The 18185-nt window shown below is 38.6% G+C and overlaps 1 protein-coding gene across 10 annotated transcripts in view; it reads right to left on the bottom strand.

Moving 5' to 3' along the window:
* The window catches only part of LOC148369324 (peripheral plasma membrane protein CASK-like), a 36748-nt gene that overhangs the window by 6761 nt on the left and 11802 nt on the right, over window positions 1–18185 (bottom strand). For 3 of the 10 annotated variants that reach the window (XM_088331286.1, XM_088331289.1, XM_088331291.1), the window contains exons 6-23: window positions 16764–16866; window positions 16497–16672; window positions 16106–16228; window positions 15947–16030; window positions 15731–15830; window positions 12080–12097; window positions 10877–11001; window positions 10566–10643; window positions 10407–10487; window positions 7942–8130; window positions 7723–7801; window positions 7563–7648; window positions 7343–7411; window positions 7186–7266; window positions 7039–7074; window positions 6329–6367; window positions 5325–5521; window positions 5095–5210 (exon numbers count right to left, since the gene is read on the bottom strand). In XM_088331286.1, coding sequence (XP_088187412.1) covers window positions 5095–5210; window positions 5325–5521; window positions 6329–6367; window positions 7039–7074; window positions 7186–7266; window positions 7343–7411; window positions 7563–7648; window positions 7723–7801; window positions 7942–8130; window positions 10407–10487; window positions 10566–10643; window positions 10877–11001; window positions 12080–12097; window positions 15731–15830; window positions 15947–16030; window positions 16106–16228; window positions 16497–16672; window positions 16764–16866 — 1780 coding nt within the window. The remainder of the gene's footprint in view (window positions 1–5094; window positions 5211–5324; window positions 5522–6328; window positions 6368–7038; window positions 7075–7185; window positions 7267–7342; window positions 7412–7562; window positions 7649–7722; window positions 7802–7941; window positions 8131–10406; window positions 10488–10565; window positions 10644–10876; window positions 11002–12079; window positions 12098–15730; window positions 15831–15946; window positions 16031–16105; window positions 16229–16496; window positions 16673–16763; window positions 16867–18185) is intronic. The other 7 variants (XM_088331288.1, XM_088331292.1, XM_088331293.1 and 4 more) reach the window with 4 other exon arrangements.

Raw genomic sequence — 18185 nt, 5'->3', positions numbered from 1 at the left:
TCTGCTCAAAGAACTTAACCTGGAACCGTTAATCTGTCACAATTCAATAGGGAATACAATCCATAACGACAAGAGGCAAAAATATAAAATATTCTTTTTCAGTTTTATGTAACTGAGGGAACAGACTAAGGCATCAAGGTAAGGTTGCTGGCATTGATGTGCAGCATAAATAGAACCAAGAGTGGTTTTGCCATGAACGGAGGGCACGTGTCCCCACGAATATCGACCAATCATCGTTTTGTCCCCACCAATTTTATGTGAGTAATTAAAAAATGTGCTATGTCCTCACCAATGCCAAGTCCAAACATACGCCCTTGTCAACAACAAAGGATCTACCTGCCAGAAATTGTTTTCTAGTGAATTTGGCAAAATAGAAATGCTTTTACTTTTGATTGGATTTAACTACTGACGTCTATTTTATCAACTCATTCGGTGATTCACTTGTACCAGCTGAGACAAACTACAATGCTACATAGGGCACACTACAGGACATGCTGCCAATTAAAGCCCATTGACAAACTCTTTGCAATGTCCCCGGTATTCACTATGGATGCCGTCCGTCATAGCATAGCCCGGTGCTACTCATTGCCCTACCCACAATGCCCTACTTGACTACATGACACACTTTGCTTTTTAGCACTACAGTGGAACCTCGGTTTTCGAACGCCTCTCAGTTCGAGCAAATCAGTTCTCGACCAAAAATTTCGAGAAATTCTTGCTTCGCTTTTCGTTCAAAACATCGGAGTTTGAACGCCGGTACGCTAGGGGCGATGCTGAGCAGCGTACGAGTGTAGATTGCCCCCACCCCTCGTGAAGAACTGTTGTTACGGCAACGCGCACTCCTTCTCTGCTTTCGTTTTTCAAAAGCGGTGAAGGGAGTGTTTTAACTCCTAATTATGCCTCGGAAGAAGGTTGGTGCAAGCAGCAAAGTTGCTACAGGTGAAGAAAGAGGAGTAGTGCCTACAAATATTGCATTTAAGAAAGAAATAATAGCAAAATATGAAGAAGGTGTGCGAGTTTCCCTTCTTTCAGGAATACAGCATGGCATCTGCAGACAACCGCCAAGGTAAGAAATCCTACTCATAATTATTTTCTTTATCCTTTAACAGCTCACCACTTGTTGTGGAGACCCGGGTGCTAAATGACGTGTAAACGACCTGATTTTTTTATTTTTACATGTTCATGTTAGCGTAATCTTTCGTACGGAAGATTACGCTAACGCGAACGTACGATTAGCCTGGGTTAGCTTCATGTTTACTTTCGTGGTACACACGAGGTAAAGACGCGGTATGAACATGCTAGGACGTGCTACGGCCGCGGCCAAGACGTGGTTACACGCGGGTAAGACGCGAAATTTTAGCGGGTAATCGCGGGTGGAGCACGGTCATAGCACGTTTGTTCTGCGCCTGTATCGCGGTGTTATCACGTGCATTAGCGTGTGTACCGCGTGTAAGCACGGTCAAACGCGATGCAGCCGCGGTTACCCGTGATAAGGACGCGGAACAGTCGCCGGCGTCCGTTTCGCGGGCATACCACAGGTAAACAGCGGGTTTAGCCAATTTTGCACATTTTCCACCACGTCTGCTTCACGGGCAGAAATTTCTGGCCGTGATTCAGCCTCGATACGCCCGTGAAAGGCTGTGTGACCGGGTCTTTACATTTACTCAAGTCATTATTGAGATGACTGCTTTTTACTTCTACTTGTGTAATATTTTTCTTAAGTAACACTACTTTTACTTGGGTAACACACTTGGGCCTGCAGTTTGGCAGTGAAGTTATATTATTCAGATAACCATCATAAATAACATGCTTACCAAACCATCAGTTTAACTCCAAATCAGTAAATGCAAAGAATTTTTCATTCTCGGTTTCACAGTAAAATATTTTTCTTTGCACCTCTACAAAGCTTACGTCAGAAGTCATTTGCACTTCTCGCCAAAAGCTTACCGTATTTTCCGCACTATAAGGCGCACCGGGTTATAGGGCGCACCCCGAAAAAATAGTTTTTGGTCCTATTTTTGACATACATAAGACGCACCGGATTATAAGGCGCTACAATGGGAACGTGGACAAAACAGTCAGATAGTTCAGTCCAACTTATTACCCCCTTAACATTCCCAAAGCTTGCAAAGACGCAAATACGTGTCGAAAACACGTGCGGATGCGGTGTCCGTAAGATGTCACTCAAATGCATCGTTCCATCATTCGGAAGGTTAAAGTCTTGGGATTCAAGAAATGATAACAATTCCTTCGTATCTATTTTCTTTTTCGCTCGCAACTTTACTGTGCATATGACAATAAACACTTGGAATTGAGTTGAATTTAAAAATAGACACTCCATTATCTGCACCGCTTATCACAGAAACATCGAGTTCAGTCTGAAACAAGATACAGGGATCATATAGAAAGCCGGAGTAGCTCACCGAAGTCGTTGTGTTCATAATAATGTGCAGGCAATGTCCTCTTATATCCGTGAGGGTAGTAAATCCAGGAAAATACAATATTTACAAATACAGAATAGAAAAAAATGCTTTCTCTATGCAGTCAGCCACATGCTATACGCATACGTATTTTCGGCCAATTGCAGGCTTTGTTTCGCTGTTTAAGCCAATGGCAGCCTGTAAATTATAAAAAGGATCCGCCTCTTGACCTCCGAATAACTTTAGCCAATAGTGATCGTTTCAACTGATGATTGACACGTCTTTTTCGGCCAATTGCAGGCTTTGATTGCCGTTTGAGCCAATGGCAGTCTGTAAATGATAAAAAGGATCCGCCTCTTGACCTCCGAATAACTTTAGCCAATAGTGATCGTTTCAACTGATGATTGACACGTCTTTTTCGGCCAATTGCAGGCTTTGATTTCCGTTTGAGCCAATGGCAGTCTGTAAATGATAAAAAGGATCCGCCTCTTGACCCCCGAATAACTTTAGCCAATAGTGATCGTTTCAACTGATGATTGACACGTCTTTTTCGGCCAATTGCAGGCTTTGATTGCCGTTTGAGCCAATGGCACTCTGTAAATGATAAAAAGGATCCGCCTCTTGACCTCCGAATAACTTTAGCCAATAGTGATCGATTCAAATGATGATTGACACGTCTTTTTCGGCCAATTGCAGGCTTTGTTTGCCGTTTGAGCCAATGGCAGTCTGTAAATGATAAAAAGGATCCGCCTCTTGACCTCCGAATAACTTTAGCCAATAAAGATCAATTCAAATGATGATTGACACATTGGTTAGCCAATGAAACGCCGGTAAATAAATCCCAGCATCCACCGCGTACTACTTGGCGTTCGGGGGAAAATCTAGTCGGCGGCTGCAAGTTAGTTGGAAAACTTAATTTTGATCCATAAATAAGGCGCACTGTATTATAAGGCGCATGGTCAGCTTTTGAAAAAAATAAAGGCTTTTGGGTGCGCCTTATAGTGCGGAAAATACGGTACAAGCTTTACAAACTTTCTTTCTACCTTTCGGCTGTATATTTCACTATTTGCAGCTTGTAATCTGCAGAATATGATTTTCTTTTTGGTGCCATTTTGTTCAGTTTCATTTCACTGAACTTCGCCCAAATGCACACTTTGATTTGAGGAACTAAGCCCGAAGGAAACCTGAAGCTGCGTACTTAAGCCGAAACGCACATTTCGGCGCTAAAGCTCCTGGCTTCTTTGGCTTGGTCCCTTAAATCCAGTTAATTGGTCGGGTTTGGGTTTATATACCTGCGGGCAGGGTCGGGTTTGATCTACCTCAAATCTAGCGGGCGATGCGGATCTATAAAACCTAAAACAAACAAGACTCAAAGACAGCATCGTCCCTAAAGCTGTCACAATACTTAACTCAAATCTGCACTGAACAGACATACTTTGCACTGGGTGTCATCTGCACCTCTCGGTCATATCAGCTGTATATCAGTGCAGCTGGACAATAAACTGGACTGGAATGCCAACACAGAAGCTCTATGCAAGAAAGGTCAAAGCCGACTGTACTTCCTCAGAAGGCTGGCGTCCTTCAACATCTGCAAAAAGCTCCTACAAATGTTCTATGAGACTCTTGTGGCAAGCGCCCTCTTCCTTGCGCCAGCGTGTTGGGGAGGCAGCGCCAAGAAGAAGGATGCCTCTCGTCTTAATAAACTGGTGAGGAAAGCGAGCTCTGTTGTGGGTACAGAGCTGGACAGCCTGACAACAGTAGCTGAGAGACGGGCACTGAAAAAGCTGCGGTCAATCATGGACAACTCATTACATCCACTACACAGCATCATCTCCAAACGGAAGAGTAGCTTAAGCGACAGACTGCTGTCACAGTCCTGTTCCACGAACAGACTGAGGAGATCATTTCTTTCTCATGCCATGAGGCTCTTTAACTCCACCCGGGGGAGTAAAAGCCCACATTAAACCACACCCCCACATTGCATATTACCCTATTTTTATTAGAGTGTGTATCTTATGTAGCACTATTTAAATACTCTATATCAACATGTTCCATTGGGTATTTATGTATTATATTCCTTTTACTTTATTATTGTTTTATTTTCAACACAAGTATACTGCAGGAAGTGTGAATTTCCCTATAGGGATGAATAAAGTATATCCATCTATTTATATAGGTATTTTGTATTAGCATTATAAAAAAGCTATATTTATCATTGATTGCCTTTATCACAGTTACAGCCTCCTGGATTGCATATTATGTTTTCCCTTGTGTTGTGTAAAACATGTTCCATTGGGTATTTATGTATTATATTCCTTTTACTTTATTATTGTTTTATTTTCAACACAAGTATACTGCAGGAAGTGTGAATTTCCCTATGGGGATGAATAAAGTATATCCATCTATTTATATAGGTATTTTGTATTAGCATTATAAAAAAGCTATATTTATCATTGATTGCCTTTATCACAGTTACAGCCTCCTGGATTGCACATTATGTTTTCCCTTGTGTTGTGTAAACAGATACTTTTCTTTGCATATTGGTTGTACACACTTCGAAAATATATGTGTGTATGTGCACTATATGGGGCAGCATTGAATTTAATGACAATATGTGTAATGACAATAAAGGCGTTCTGTTGTATTATATTCTATTCAAACGGCACTTGGTTACCTGCATTGTGCTTGGCCAAGTACTTGTCTTTATATTGTTTTTTCTTTTTGCCAAACCACGTGCAACTGGCTTGCTGTTCCTGTTTAGTCTTCTCCATGGCTATGCATGCTACACGCCTTCAAAAAACACACGGCATAGTGACAATATTTTAAGTTATGAGCCCATGCTTGCAAATGAACCAAGACAAAACTTCTGAGGTGGTGACCTCAAACAGTCATTTTGTCACTCACCATTCTTGCAGCTCTGGAGAAGGGATGAGACCTGCTGTACCATTCTTGGTGTTCTCCAGCTTTCCTTGCCACCAATTGTGGTCATCCTTGGAGATAATCTGAATGATGTCACCCACTCGGAAACAAATGCCTGCTTCCTTACAGGGTATGAGGTCATCTTTTGTTGGGTCATATTCAAACTGAGCACGAACATAGATCTGCGGGAACAGAACAGCCAAGCATGAATTTTATAAAATATCAACTATGATCATGATTGCCATTGAATATGTTAACACGGTTTTTTTAACAGTTGAACAAATGCAGCTTTTCATCTGAACCAACTGAAAACACTCAACTCTATTGAGAGCTATGAATAAAAATATGCTTCCCTCAATTGTCACACTGTTATAAAATTTAAAAAAAAAACTACAAAATAAGATTATTAACAATGAACCAGCAGATACAACTACCCGGCTGGGCCTGCTGAAGCTGAGAAAACACTGCACATTATTGTCTTAAACATGAAACCAGAAAAATCTTATTTTTAAATATATGTGCAAACAAATGTCATGTTATCACACCTTTTAGCCATCACTGTAATTGCACCCCTGCAGTCTACTTGCTGATGCAGGCTCTTGAAATTTTGCATCCTTTTTCCTTTACAGGTGCACCAATGTCAGATTTCAAATCCTGAGTAGCAACATATTTAACATTCATGTTTTTGTTTGTTGACCTTGAGAGCGGCTTTGTTTTATTATTGTTCATCAAAGAGAACACCTGTTCACAAATATAAGTAGTCCCAAACATGGCTAGCACCTTTGCTGGACATCAGCTTTTTTACACCTTTACTGCCCTCTAACAGCAAAAATTAGCATTTGGTTTCTATGTATTATAAAACAACATAAGTTTTGATAGAAATGAGCTAAAGACTTTTTTGACATACCCAGAATTTTACGGCGGAAACGGGCTGCACGGCGTAGTTTCGACATGCTTGTTCTAAATGCATCCACGAGAAGACATCTTACCTTAATGGACAATTTGTCCTGGATAGCAGGTCTGGAGATCTATGGAGTTGAGAGAATTACAAACGTATACATAAATCATGCAGTGGCATATGTTGTGGGGTGCAAACAAGGGGAAGAGAGCTTCACAACTTTAAGCTAAATGATACATAGGTCACGGTCAGAAAATATAACATCAGAAGTACAGGTGTGCCACTTATGAACTTTAGAGCAAGTCATGTTAATTTGTATAGTCCTTAATAACAAAAAGTCTCAAAGAGCTGCACAGACCAAAAAAACTAAAAAAAAAATGTTCCCAAAAATGTTAATTAAAAAATATAGGGTTTATGTAGGATCAAACCAGGAGGTAAATGCAATTCTTTATAAGGTCCACAAGATAGCGACAAGTATTAGGTAAACAGGATCTTGTCCTTAAGCCATTCAGTTGTGTAATAGAAAGGCAAGGTTATTTTTAAAAAATAAAATTTGACAGTACAGAAGTTACTTTAAAAAAAAAGTTTATTAAAAAACGGTACTTTTACTGGTCAATTGTTTTTTCCTTGAGTAATAAATAAATAGATAACTAAATAAAGGTTTGTAGTTAGCGTGTTGCGGGACATTTTTGGATTGCAACCTCTGCGAAAAACTATAGATTACCGTAAACACATACATGCCTCTTTGGCCAACACTGTTCAGTCAATAGTGCAGTTAACCGGGGGACAAAAAAACCTCACCTGACGAGCTTTCGGTTGAATTGTTGCAGGCAGATCCTATAGGGTAACGGATATGTTGTCAGAAACATGAATTGCATTACTACTGATGCTACTTTATGTGTATTGCTTACTTTGTAAGTACACAAATGACAATAGAAGTATGCTTACCAGGATAGAGCTGTTGACACTTGCATGACCATTAGTAGCCGAATGTTGAGATAAATCCGGTGACTCCTTCTGCAACAGAATCTGTTTCAAATGTTTTTGTTCTCATTTACCAGTAATATACAGACTAGTAAGAATAGAATACAATTTGGTTCCGTACCTCACAAGATTTGGACTGTGACCGGTAACTGGGTACTATCTTGAATGTGATACTTCCCCTCATTTCCCTCTGTGGACAGCAAAAACTTTAAAAACATGTATGCAAACATGATGGGAGTAAGATAACTCATATGAAGGCTTAGTGTGTCCTTTCAGAAATATAGACGCCTTCGTGCTTCAGGCGATTAAACTAACACTAGGTTACTAAGTTGCCAACTCACAAGCATTTTTTGGAGCTGTTCTACAGTTTGATTTGCAACACTGATGCCATTAATCTCTCTGATTTCATCTCCTACGTGCAGGGTTCCTGAAGTAAAGGAGCAAAAATTGTATGAATTTACATCCTATAACATGTGAACGTGACATGAAAAGAAAGTTGACCTTGCCGATGAATCATTCCGCCATGCATTATGCGAGCCACTATGCAATGGTTGAGCTCATTCATTTTTAGTGTAATGCCCTGTCAAATACAAACAGCAGGTCTGAGAGACGTTTCAGTGAGCATAATTTTGAAAAGTTAATGCAAGTATAAAACAAAAAAGAAAAGTTTTTAATCTTCGGAAAAAAAATATATGCATGTTTGCGTGTGCGAGTGTGTACCATGGCTTCATCTGTGTTCTTCTGGAACTGTACCAGGCGAACTCTGGTTACATTTTCCAGGTCCATGTCACCGTTGATACTGTCTGGTGAGTCTCCGTTTAGGTAAGGGGATGTAGGTGGGGGTGTCACTCTAAGTGCCTCATCACTGTAGACTTCATGTGCCACCACATCATGGGTCTGTAGCAGAGCCTGTGCAGCAACATAGAAAGCATTTATTTAAAGCTAACAACACACTAAGTTTTTAGCATATGTTTTTGGGGAAGGAATTAAAGAGTGTGGCTTACACTAATCCTCTTGAGGACACTGATCAAGTCACCCCCCAATGTATGTTTTACTAACATTTAAAGTACACTGTATCAACATACTTGCTTATACTTGAGCATGGAAAACAGGTTTCTTCTAGAACTTAGAAAGTAAGACTACATTTAATATGGGAACGATCATCAAATTCACTTTCAGAAGTGATTACTTAACATGAATTCTTTAAAAGTATTACTAAGAGCTTGGCACATATAAAATAAACACCATTAATAAGTTTGCAAGGTATTGCACGGTAACAGGATAGAAGCGGACCAAAAGTGTATGACAATACTGAAGTAAATACCAATTTAACACGCACATCCATTAATATTGTGTCAATGCATGCATAATACTGCTGCTGTATTCCATGGGGGAACTATTCTATTTTTCACACCATGACTTTTCAGGAAGCAAAGAAAGTAGCATTTCTTTTTAGGGAACACTGTGTTTACACTAAATTTTGAAAAGTAGAAAATTGATTATATTTTGACTGAATGTTTGGCCCAACATCAATGATTTACAGATGAACCCAGAAGTTTGAATGCAATGTTATAAAAATTGTTAGGAAAAATAATTTAATTTTGCCCTCAACTTACCAAAAGCAGATAAAACTGGCATATTGCAATGCCAATATGCTGTCCATTGACTGAATGCTACAAAAAACAAGGCCATACCTAAAGGCAGACCTCAAACCTGGGTTCATCATAAAAAATTATGGGAATGTAAAAAGCAATTACAAGAGACTTGTACAAGTCTGGTCTTTTGTTTTGTGAGATATCCAAATGAGTTTAAGTTCCACATGTTTTTGTACTAATAATTTTATAAATCTTTTCAGAAATGCCAGGTATAGGTTATTAACAAGATATGTAAAAAAGATGCGGATGCAGATGCAAACAGGGAATAAGCCTTAATTTTTGGAGGCATGCTCCATGGTCTGAGACTCAAATTCAACTGTGTCTATAATGAGCATTGTTACAAGATACCTAGGTATAAAAGTAAGGGCTTACAAGCCAGACAGCCCATCGCTCATTACACTAACCAAAGAAATAAAGCAAAGACGAATGCTCTTCCCCCTGAGATTCGATCTGCAACCTAAGTGGAAATGTTTAAATCTAAGCTTAAAACACACTTCTATTCAATAGCATATGAATAACCTATATTTTGTGTTGATAATATGTGTATTATTTTCCCTCATGTAGGTTTTAGATGAGGGGATGGTGTCATAATGGTCTGTAGTTTGCAATAGTCTTTGATCTGTGCAGCCCTTTGACTCTTTGTGATTAAGGGCTATACAAATAAACAGGACTTGACGACAAGTTGACAAACAATGTTGACCTGGCCTTTTTTTTCAGCAATAAAATTATGTATTTCATTCATATTTATCAATTCGACAATACTACCATGACAAACATTACTTCTTTCCCATTACCAAGAGCGTGAGTGCCAAATTGTGGCAGTTTAGAGCGCTATGTAGGACATTTTAAGAAAATAGCAAAGACACGGTGAAAAAGACTAAACATGTACAAGCATTCCTAAATAGTAGAGCTAATCGAAAAGTTCACATAACATTCAAGTTTAAAAGTTACAGTAATATGTTCATATTAGCATACATAGATTTTTCTGTTCCTTACATTTAAACACCAAAGCTCAGATATAAAAGGTAAAAAGAAATTCACCTTTCAAAAGAAATAGTCCACACATTCCTCGTGCCTCTCTAATCAAGCTCTAAGTTTGTCCACAACTTCCCTTCTGTTTCCGCTTTGACCATAATTACCAGAAGAGCGTGAAGCCTATCAGAGTGACTTCTAGTCCTCATTTCTGTCCCCAAGCTTTTCCCTGTCAGGTCTAACCTCACTAACCCAGCTCAGGTGTTAAGCAGCTTTGGGTGGCCAGGGTAGGTGTGCAAATTCCATGCAGCACTCTACCCCCGAGACACAGCCTGTAATTGCACTCATGTGCACTGGCACAAACAGACAAAAATCCCCCACAAAATAAATAAAAATATTAGTATCCTACATTTTTTCCTCTTTGTATTGAGCAGTTAATCTATCTGCTCAAACAATGTTACCAAACAAATCGTCAAAAACTCAAAATCGAAAATTATAAATGACCGTAAATGAGATTGACTATTATTTGAATGCATTTGTGTGCATGTGTGTGAGCACCATAAAGTGGGGTTGAGTAAGGATCCTTCTGAGCTCTCTGGCTTCTGTGTTGTCTGGGTAACAGGAGACCATCTCCAACACCTAAAATAATGTAAAACATTAATAACAGACACAAAAAAAATAAAAGACTTTTCCTCATTAAAATAGCAAAAATCTTACTTCTTTTGCCCTCTGCACTCCATCACTGGGGGGATTTCGAATTTGAGGAGACGACCTGCTGTTTATTTTGTCGTATAACTATGAAAACAAAAAAATAGAGGGATAAAAACGTACCAAAACCTCCTTCAAAAAAATAAAAAATATTCAAGCAAAATAACTTCTTGTCAAAGCTCTAAGCATGTTTATTTTCCATTGTGCCTGGTCACTAGCATTTTTTCCCGATAGACAAAGGAATGGCTGGCTTCACAAAGATATCATAGGTCCAAATCTTAGTGTGACCAAACAATGTAAGCTTATAAATGTCAACTCACATCTAACAGGGTGTGGAGTTGCTGATCTTGGAAGACACTGTGGAGAAAGTCCATATCTTTCTCGCTACAGTCTGTCAAAGCATGAATCTCCTCTAGACTGTCCAAAACCTGTGATACTGCCCCTGAGTATGGAAACCAAGTAACCAAGTAAGCCACTCAAAATAAAATGGATGTCATTTAGTAGGGCTGGGTAGTACGGACAAAAGGTTCGACATACTTGGGGGTAAGTACGAAGTACAATGAATACCCTAATATCTAAGGGTTTTATTTTTGTAGTGAAATGAGAACAATTGTTAATATTTTGCATTTGAAATAAGGCATGCCACAAGAAGACAAGGGCCATATGATAACCATTAGCAAAACTATGATGATGCTGGCAATACTGCAAAGCGCTGTGTCTCTCTTCAGCCCTTTCAATTTGTTTCCCATGTTTTGCAATTTCTCAGAAGGAAAATGGGTTTAATTTTCATCAATACATTTCAAAGAGACTGCTAATACATTCTGCAAAGTGGGTGCACATCATGCAAAGTTTGTTTAAGTCAGTTAGTAATGAAGAAGGGGGGCAGAGGTGCTCAGAGTTCGGTCGGTGGTAACTTTAAGAATATTGAAATTGACAAAGTTAAATGACAAATTTAAAATAGTTCAGCATATTTTTAAGATTGATAGATCACCCAGCCCTACTCTACACTCAAATAATGTCACAGAGACCTCTCCCAAAACAGTCAACACAGCACAAAATGCAGTGGTCTTACTACTCGAAACCGGCTTGCACAGACACAAAACAACAAACAGGCAATGAAGACAAATGTAGAATGATAGTGCAGACAAAGGCACAAACACAAAAACGGGTAAGCAATTATTTAACCTGAAGTACCTGCTACATTGCCCATACATGCAGCAAAGCCAGAGAAAGAGTAACAGTAACATCAATATGACAAGAAGGAAGTCAGATCAAAGTCACAAAGTGGTTGGTTTTATAAAGATGCACATTCTTAAAGAAGGAAAACATATCTCAAATATTTTCACTTTTTTTTAACCAGTTTAAAATAAATTACGTGTGTTAATTCTTAAAATGGTTTTGGTCAGCTTCTTAAAAGGAAGATAGGGGGATAAAAGGGCAGGAACATCTAACACAAATACAACTAAAAAGGGACAGGAATCAAGTTAAGACAAGGTTCTAGATGTGGGGGCAAGGGTACGTACTTTCTGCAGCTAGAAGCCCTAAGAGCAGCAAAGCAAAAAAGAAAAGCATTAAAGGAGATTGACAGAAACAGTTTCGCAACAGTTTGAATTCACAATTTCAAACAAGTATATGTAAGGACATAAGAACAGAGAAAGAGCACTTGCAGTGTAGTGGAAAAGTAATATCAGCAGAAGCAAAAATATACCCTGCACAAAGAAAAGTAAAAAAAAGTCTCGGACAGACTGCAACAAATGGACTAGGAAACAGGAAACCCTGCAGCAATTAAGAAGCAAATGTGTAGTTCTAGGTTGTTTCATAATCAATGCACTTGAATGGAAATCTTGTTCTTAAATTTCATATTTAAGACGTCACTGCTCGTCACAGACGAGGTGGGCTGAAATGTGTTCGCCAAATAAGAGTTAAACTTTAAATAACTTGCATTGCAAAAAATATATATATGGTGGCCTTCAAGTGCAGAGAAGGAAACATGCATGCTTGCCTGCCCAGTCTGCAGCTCTCATTGAAGGAAGTGAGAGTTGGCTGTGACAGGAATTTGGTGCAAATTGTGTATCAGAATCAAAAGAAACAGGAAGCACTAACCAGACAGCTTGTGGTCACTTCAAAAATTGCCACAACCACAAAACCAAAATAATTGACCTAATTATGTAGGTCATTTTACATAATTATGTAATTATGTAAAATGACCTAATTGTTGATCATTTTCAATGTATTGTTATTTTTTGCACAAATATTCTGAATGTGCTATAATGTGTGCAGTATTTTTTACCCCCAAGGTGTTAATGAAACTTATTTACCACAGAATATAAAGCTGTGTTCAAATGATCCTAAATCAATTTTATTTCTGTACAATATGAGTCTCTTTCTAATCTTAGTTATATTTTTAACTGTAGTATTGTAGCACTGCGATTGCCCAAATTCAGCTGGGATGGGCTCTCGCATCTGCATGACCTTTGTGAAATAAGCCGTTGGTAAATAAATTAATGTAGTCTTGAGAGCTTACAAAAGGCCAACAATTATGCCACCAGATATAAATGTCTTTAAACATTGCATTATAATTTATATTAGTGAGAAAATGATCCAATATTAAGATTATCATGATAACCAAAACTTTGGAATCACTAATATAAGTTTGCAAGAAAAATGACAGGTTAAGTGAATTGCATTTAAAAATGAACAATGATAAACAAATACAATGAACAAGCTTTATAAGAATCTTGCAATCCTCAATCATTAAAATCACGGACGAGTCGGGGAAGTAAAACATTTCCGATTACAAATAAAAGTAATGTTTACATATACGACACTCAAGAATGTGTCTTTTGTGGACGGTCTCTAACAGGCCGGATGCCCCTATCAGGCATGAATTCTTCGCTGCTTTGATGACAGCTGAAGAGGGCATAACAAGAGTAACGACAATAAATCTTTGACACACAGCAGCAATAATCAAATCTTTAATTCTATACATATAGTGATTACAGTGGGACCTCGGTTATTTCAGTTAATGGGGACCAAAACCACCCGCGATAAGTGAAAATCCGCCAAGTAGCGGCACACATAAAATAAATAAATAAATAATATATTTTTTTTTTTTTTTTAATTATCTTATTATTCTTTAGACCTGCAAAGCTCTGAACCCGCGACGCCCCTTCAAAAATGCTTAAAAAAAAAAAAAAAAATATGATTTTATTTTATTATTATTATTTTTTAGACCTGCGAAGCTCTGAACCCGCGAACATGGAACCACAAAGTAGCGACGCCCCTTCAAAAATGCTTAAAAAAAATAAGATAAAATAATAATAATAGTAATAATTATTATTTTATTCTATTCTTATTTTTTAGACCTGCGAAGCTCTGAACCCGCGAACGTGGAACCACGAAGTAGCGACGCCCTTTCAAAAATACTTAACAAAAAAAAAAAATATATATATATATATATATATATTTTTTTTTATTATTATTTTATTTTATTACTATTATTTTTTTTTTTTAGACCTGCGAAGCTCTGAACAAGCGAACATGGAACCACAAAGTAGTGACGCTCCTTCAAAAATGCTTAACAAAAAATAAATTAAAAAATTACAAATAAAAAAAATAAAAGTTAATTATTTTATTTTATTATTATTATTTTTTAGGCCCGCGAAGCTCTGAATCCGCGAACATCGAAGTGCGAAGTCCCACTGTATAAACACCTTGACTTTTTTGTAAAATTTGCCAAAAATCCCAATCCAAGACATACAAAAAAGTCAATTTAATGCTGTTTTTGAACCGTTTTGGCCCACCAGGGGAACGCTAACGGGATAAAACAGGAAGGCGACGTGATGTGCTATGCACTTACACATCAGTGGAGCTGCAAAAACTGACAGTCGCAGCAGAAAACTTTGTTTTCGTTTCCATAACAATTGCATGAATGAGGTAATAAAGTATTTATGCCACGTCACAAAATATTACATTTGCAATGAATCACTCAGTTAATTAAAAATTACGTGTTATATTATTTGTATGCCTAAAAATCCATTATATATTCAACTCTGTGCACAGCCATCAATTTAGAGCACAGGTGTCAAACAGGCGAGCCGCGGGCCAGATCAGGCACGCTTAGGATTGAATCCGGCCCGTGAGACAACACACAGAGAAGCGCAAGAGAAAAACAAGCTGCAGGTTGAAATATATCAACTTGATGTTGCCAAAGCCAGGTGCCTCTCACAAAGACACTGTACTTGTATTCATTTCTCTCTCTCTGTCTCTCTTCCACACCTTTTCTCCCACTCTCTGTCTCTTTGTCTCTCTGTGTCTTTTTAACTTATTTGACTCTAACTTCCTTTTTTCCTTTTATCTTTCTCTTTCGCTCTTCCTACCCTTTGCGCTCTCTTTTCTCTCCATCTGTCTTCCTATTTCTCTTTGGATTTCCTTCTTCCTCTCTCTTTCTTTTTCCCTTCTCATCTCTTTTGTTTCTCACGCTCTCTCCCTCTCACTCTTTTTCTTTCTTTGTCCTGCCCTCTCTCCTTTTTCCTCCCTCTTTCTCTTATTTCTTTATCCCTCTTTCTTTCTCTTTAATCTACTAGTCCGGCCCCTGACAGAATGTTTGTTCTATTGTGTGGCCCCAGAGTTAAAATAAGTTTGACACCCCTGACTTAGAGGAATATTTATTGTGAAGGTACAACAATATTTATTTATTTTTAAACCACTGAAATAACCGGAATGAGATTCATTTGGACAATGGTGGTAAAATGCCTTTTTTTAATTATACCACCCAAACTAGTAACTAAATCCTGATTGATTTGTTTGTGCATTACATGCAAAGTTAGTTAAGACTAAACCTTTTTTTTAGTACAAGGAAGATTTTTACTATCCAAGTCATCTAAGTTATTATCCAACTCTATTTTCAATTTTCAAATAAGAAAAATTTAAATCGATAAGTAATTCTGACGAAGACATGGTTATTCTTATCTATCCCGGCTGACGCTCAAGGAAACTGTGCGGGTCAGATGTATCGACATTTCGTTCTGTATACACGTGTACATGTGTCAGCCTTTATCTAATGAAACACAAATCCTAATATGAACTTGTTGTTTAATAATGACTTGAATGTTCCTAGATTTAGGAAAATGCTTAAATGCATTTATTGTACAAACTGTTATGTTGGGATTCACCTGATGAAGTCGGGTCATCGGAAAACTCATGAAGCTCCTCAGGAGGATCACCGTAATAGGAATTAAATTTGTGGCTTGAGACAGCAGCCAGGACCGCACCCTGCGACATACAGAGAAAATAACGTAAATTGGAAAGTCGGTAAAGAGGAGAGAACACATCCTCTCTTTAAATATAACTTGGTTCACAGAGCTTAGTATGTTCAAAAAGATGCAGACCTTCAGCTTCCTCCTAGCGTTAAATTTTCTCAGCTGTTCCACGGTTTCGGGAAGGTGGATCTTATAAGCATACCTGTCCCTCTCCTATATAAATGCAGTCAGCGTTAGAATACACGCACAAGATACAATTATGTTTCAATGTGAATCTTTCAAATTTGCCTTAAGCCAGGGGTGGTTGAGAGCCTCGTAAACAGTGATTCTTTCTGCAGGGTCCTGCATCAACATGCGTCTTACTAAGTCTTTGGCACTCTCCGAGATGTGGGCCCATTGGCGAGGGTTCATCTAGACAACAGTTGCACACAAATATTTTAGAACAGCTTATTAATTTAGCCCCAAGCTATAAATAAAGCTATAACAGCAAAATTTTCTATACAACCACGAAGGCTTTACAGGTAGAAGCTACAAGACTTCCTGTTGTGACATGCAGGAAAAATAACACAGTGTGCAGTATTTCCATGGTGAGATGAGAAATCTTGATTTTAAAGACTAGCGCTGTTACAGCATACAGCCTGGAGAAATACATATTGAGGCAAAAGGAACAAAAACTCACCTTGTATTTTCCCTTTATGATAGCCTCAAAAAGGCGATCCTTTGTGCCATAGAAAGGTAGGCAACCGGACAGTAGGATGAAAAGTATCACCCCGCAACCCCACACATCCACTGGCTTGCCGTACGGCTCTCTCTTGACAACTTCTGGAGCCATAAAGTGGGGTGTGCCAACACGACCTGAGAAAAACAGCCACTTGTCATGAGAGTGAAAATTAAACATACAATGTTAACAAGGAAAAAAGGAATGTGTCAAATGTTGTTTACACACCTCCAGCTACCAGGCCTGATTCTCCCAATTGTATCGCCACTCCAAATCCCCCCAGTTTCACTGGTGCCGAATTTTCTTTAGAGGCCAGTAAAACACAGTGGGGCTACATACAAGGACAAGAAACAAGAGCCGTACAATTTCATAAACATCAGGAGTGACAAAATGAGGATAACTGCTTATCATTTACCAAAAAAAAAAAGAGGTTAATATACATCCTGGCTTTTTATTTTGGGTCAAGTATACATCAGTAAAAACTGGTGTCAATTTTACCATTGTGTCCCACTTTTGAAAGATTTGTTGTTGTAGTGCAACTTCTGCAAAACATTTGTCAAGTACCCTGTACAGAAGCTTAATACATGCGCCATCTATTTGAAAGTGAAACTCTTTAAACCCTACTGGAGTTTACAGGTATCATCTCGACTTTTTATCTCCTCCTCTGCACTTCTTACCCATATTGTCATGTGCACTTGAGAATAAAAAAAAAAAAAAAAAAAAATCACACTTAAAAAAGGTCACTATTTTACGCCCTTCCCTCTTGGTATGATATGAATTGATAATAATAATAGCTCATTGTATTAGAGTTCCATATGTTCAACATAGGGCAGCACGGCGGCACAGTGGTTAGCGCGTGTGCGGCACAGTTCTGAGGTCATGAGATCGAACCTCCTGTGTGGAGTTTGCATGTTCTCCCCGTGCTTGCATGGGTTTTCACCGGGAACTCCGGTTTCCTCCCACATTCCAAAAACATGAATGTCAGGTTAATTGGCCGGTCCAAATTGTCCCTAGGTGTGACTGAGCAAGTGAGTTGTCCGTCTCTGTGTGCCCTGCGACTGGCTGGCAACCAGTTCAGGGTGTCCCCTGCCCACTGCCCGAGGATGGCTGGGATGGGCTCCAGCACCCCCGCGATCCTTCTGAGGATAAGCGGTGCAGATAACAGATGGATGGATGTTCAACATATTCTGTTGTCATTATTGTATTTGTTCTTGTACAACACCCACTCTTAGGTGCCATGCTAGTAACAAAACAATTTTACAAGTGGATATTTCTCTTGGTGGTTGGTAAGAAGGTGATAAGTTGTGGAGCGTAGTTTAAAAAAAAAAAAAAAAAAAGGGTCACAGACAGCCCCACTTCCTCTCTTGATATAGAACTTCAGAAAGTACTGAGACTCATGACAAAACTCACAGAGATCAGAGGAAAGACGCATCATCAAGTGCAGAATTCAACAGAAAAGTAAGCCAGTCAAAAGGTAGCAGAAAATACCTTATTTTTTATTGTATGACATTTAATCTTGTTGATTTTTAAAGGTGAGAGGAGGAAAGAGCTTTGGACCTTTAACGTGCGGATTTTGCTTGGACTTATGCAACACTAAAAAAAATTTGTGCTGATGGTAAGTGTAAAGGATGTGTGATTTTTTTGAGACAG

Source organism: Urocampus carinirostris, chromosome 3 (assembly GCF_059441175.1).
Source record: "Urocampus carinirostris isolate Australia breed hairy pipefish chromosome 3, RoL_Ucar_1.0, whole genome shotgun sequence".
In the NCBI taxonomy this organism is placed as follows: Eukaryota; Metazoa; Chordata; class Actinopteri; order Syngnathiformes; family Syngnathidae; genus Urocampus; species Urocampus carinirostris.
The sequence above is the reverse complement of the archived record's forward strand: the minus strand, read 5'-3'. Positions and strand labels throughout refer to the sequence as shown.